Source organism: Amphimedon queenslandica, unplaced genomic scaffold, assembly GCF_000090795.2.
Source record: "Amphimedon queenslandica unplaced genomic scaffold, v1.1 AMPQUscaffold_8033_Cont20020, whole genome shotgun sequence".
In the NCBI taxonomy this organism is placed as follows: domain Eukaryota; kingdom Metazoa; phylum Porifera; class Demospongiae; order Haplosclerida; family Niphatidae; genus Amphimedon; species Amphimedon queenslandica.
This window is the reverse complement of record NW_003551687.1, coordinates 1-2,327: the sequence shown is the minus strand read 5'-3', so window position 1 is coordinate 2,327 and position 2,327 is coordinate 1. Positions and strand designations below refer to the sequence as shown.

Below are 2,327 nucleotides of genomic sequence, written 5' to 3'. Positions count from 1 at the left end.
CCAGGGACAGGAAAGACCCTACTAGCTCGTGCTATTGCAGGGGAAGCCAGTGTTCCATTCATCTCAATAGCAGGACCTGATTTTGTAGAAATGTTTGCAGGTAGGTTAACGTGTGCAACACAATCAATACTAGCATCCCTTCTCATTGCTATGGCTCACTCATAGAATGATCCTTTATCACTTTTATGGGTCTTTATATAGTTGTAATTGTTCTACCTAAAATGTACTCATTCATTAATTATTATTTTATGAAGGTGTTGGGTCAGCTCGTGTGAGGGATCTGTTTGATCAAGCTAGAAAAAGTGCTCCATGTATATTGTATGTTGATGAGATTGACGCTGTAGGAAGATCAAGACAATCTGGGTACGTCATTAATGACAAGACACTACTTTAACTTATATACCATGTGTACATTTCTTACACACATTCTCTCTCTCTCTCTCTCTCTCTCTCTCTCTCTCTCTCTCTCTCTCTCTCTCTCTCTCTCTCTCTCTCTCTCTCCTCAGAGCTTCTGTTGAAGGGACGAGCGAGCAGGAGAACACTCTTAACCAGCTCCTTGTTGAAATGGATGGTAAATTGAACTAATACCTCGGCTTGACCTCTCTAGCCTTTGATCTCTACAGGTATCAATCCATTGGAGGGTGTGGTTGTACTGGCATCCACAAATCGTGTTGATATATTAGATCAAGCGTTATTGAGGCCTGGTAGGTTCGATCGTCAGATCTCTATTGATTTGCCGACACTTCCCGAGAGGAAGGCAATCTTTGAAGTTTACTTGAAAAAGATTTTACTCGAGAAATCTTTCGAGGAATACTCTGGAAGGCTGGCTGCTCTTACTCCAGGGCATAGTGGTATATAAGATTCCTTCTCCTTTGTGTCGTGATTTTAAATATTCTCATGAAGGTGCCGATATAGCTAATGTTGTGAATGAGGCTGCCCTTCATGCAGCGAGAGAACAGGGTTCAAAGGTCACCGAGGATGATTTTGAGTATGCTATAGAGAGAGTTATAGCTGGAATGCAGAAGAAGAACTCTGCTCTTAGCTCAGAGGAAAGGGAAGTGATTGCCTATCACGAGGCTGGCCACACTATTGTTGGTTGGTTATTAGAACACACCGATCCTGTATTGAAGGTATCATTGAGTCAATTAGTAATATAGAGCTAAGACTATTCTTTTATGTATATCAGGTTTCTATAGTTCCACGTACCAAAGGAATCCTTGGGTTTGCCCAGTACCTTCCAATGGAACAGCGACTCCACACCAAAGAACAAGTAAGAACGAGTGTAATATTTTTTACCTTTATCTCTTGTTCATTTTTGTTAGCTTTTTGATCGAATGACACTCGCTCTTGGCGGGAGGGCAGCTGAGGCTATTACTTTCCGTCGAATAACAACTGGTACTGTATGTACTCCAGCATTGCCATTGTTATGTGTGTCTTGTAGGTGCTCAAGATGATTTATTGAAGGTTACTGATATGGCATATAAACAGGTCAATGTTATCAACAGTTTCATGTTTATATTTACTCTCGTAATCGTTACAGATTAGTGAATATGGAATGAGTACAAAGATTGGAAACATTTCTCTGCCAGTGACTCGCCCTTTGGAGCCATCAAAAAGATTCTATAGCAACAAACTAGCAAAAGAGATTGATGATGTTAGTATATTAGGGATGGGATCAAAGTCCCTATACAATACAGTGTATTTTGTCAAAAATGACTAGGAGAGAATTCTACATTTTAATATTTTTTTCTTATACATATAGATGTTTTTATGTTGCATAGCAAGTTTGAGCAAATTCCGATCAAGTTTGGAATTTTTAAAGTTGCTCGAAAATTGGGCCAAAGTCCCTGTACTATAGTACAGAGATTTCGGCCAAATTTTGCCAAAAATGGCAAGAAGAGAATTTTTTGTTTTTATAATTTTTCCTGATGCAAATACATGTCCTTATATTGTGTAGCAAGTTTGAGTTGATTCCCATCAAGTTTGGATTTTTTATGAATTTTTAAAGTTGCTCAAAAATCGGGCCAAAGTCTCTGTACTATAGTACAGGGACTTCGGTCAAATTTTGCCAAAAATGTCTAGGAGAGAATTCTTCATTTTAATATTTTTTCTGATGCATTTACATGTACTTATGTTGCATAGCAAGTTTGAGCAAATTCCGATCAAATTTGGATTTTTTATGGATTTTTAAAGTTGCTCAAGAATTGGGCCAAAGTTCCTGTACCATAGTACAGGGATTTTGTCCTAATTTCACCAAAAATGACAAGGAAAAATTCTCCATTTTTATACTTTTTTCTAATACAAATGCATGTACTTATGCTGCATAG

The 2,327-nt window shown here is 38.2% G+C and overlaps 1 protein-coding gene across 1 annotated transcript; it reads left to right on the top strand.

Annotated features, from left to right (window-relative positions):
• Positions 1 to 6: 6 nt before the first annotated feature.
• LOC100637774 (paraplegin-like) lies at positions 7 to 1,720 on the top strand (the record flags this gene model as incomplete). The annotated part of the gene is made up of 9 exons (XM_003391583.2): positions 7 to 100; positions 255 to 363; positions 507 to 571; positions 624 to 851; positions 904 to 1,130; positions 1,187 to 1,270; positions 1,323 to 1,395; positions 1,442 to 1,488; positions 1,541 to 1,720. Coding segments are annotated over 9 exons (1,107 nt in total), but the record flags the coding sequence as incomplete, so codon positions are not given.
• Between the last annotated feature and the right edge of the window lie 607 nt (positions 1,721 to 2,327).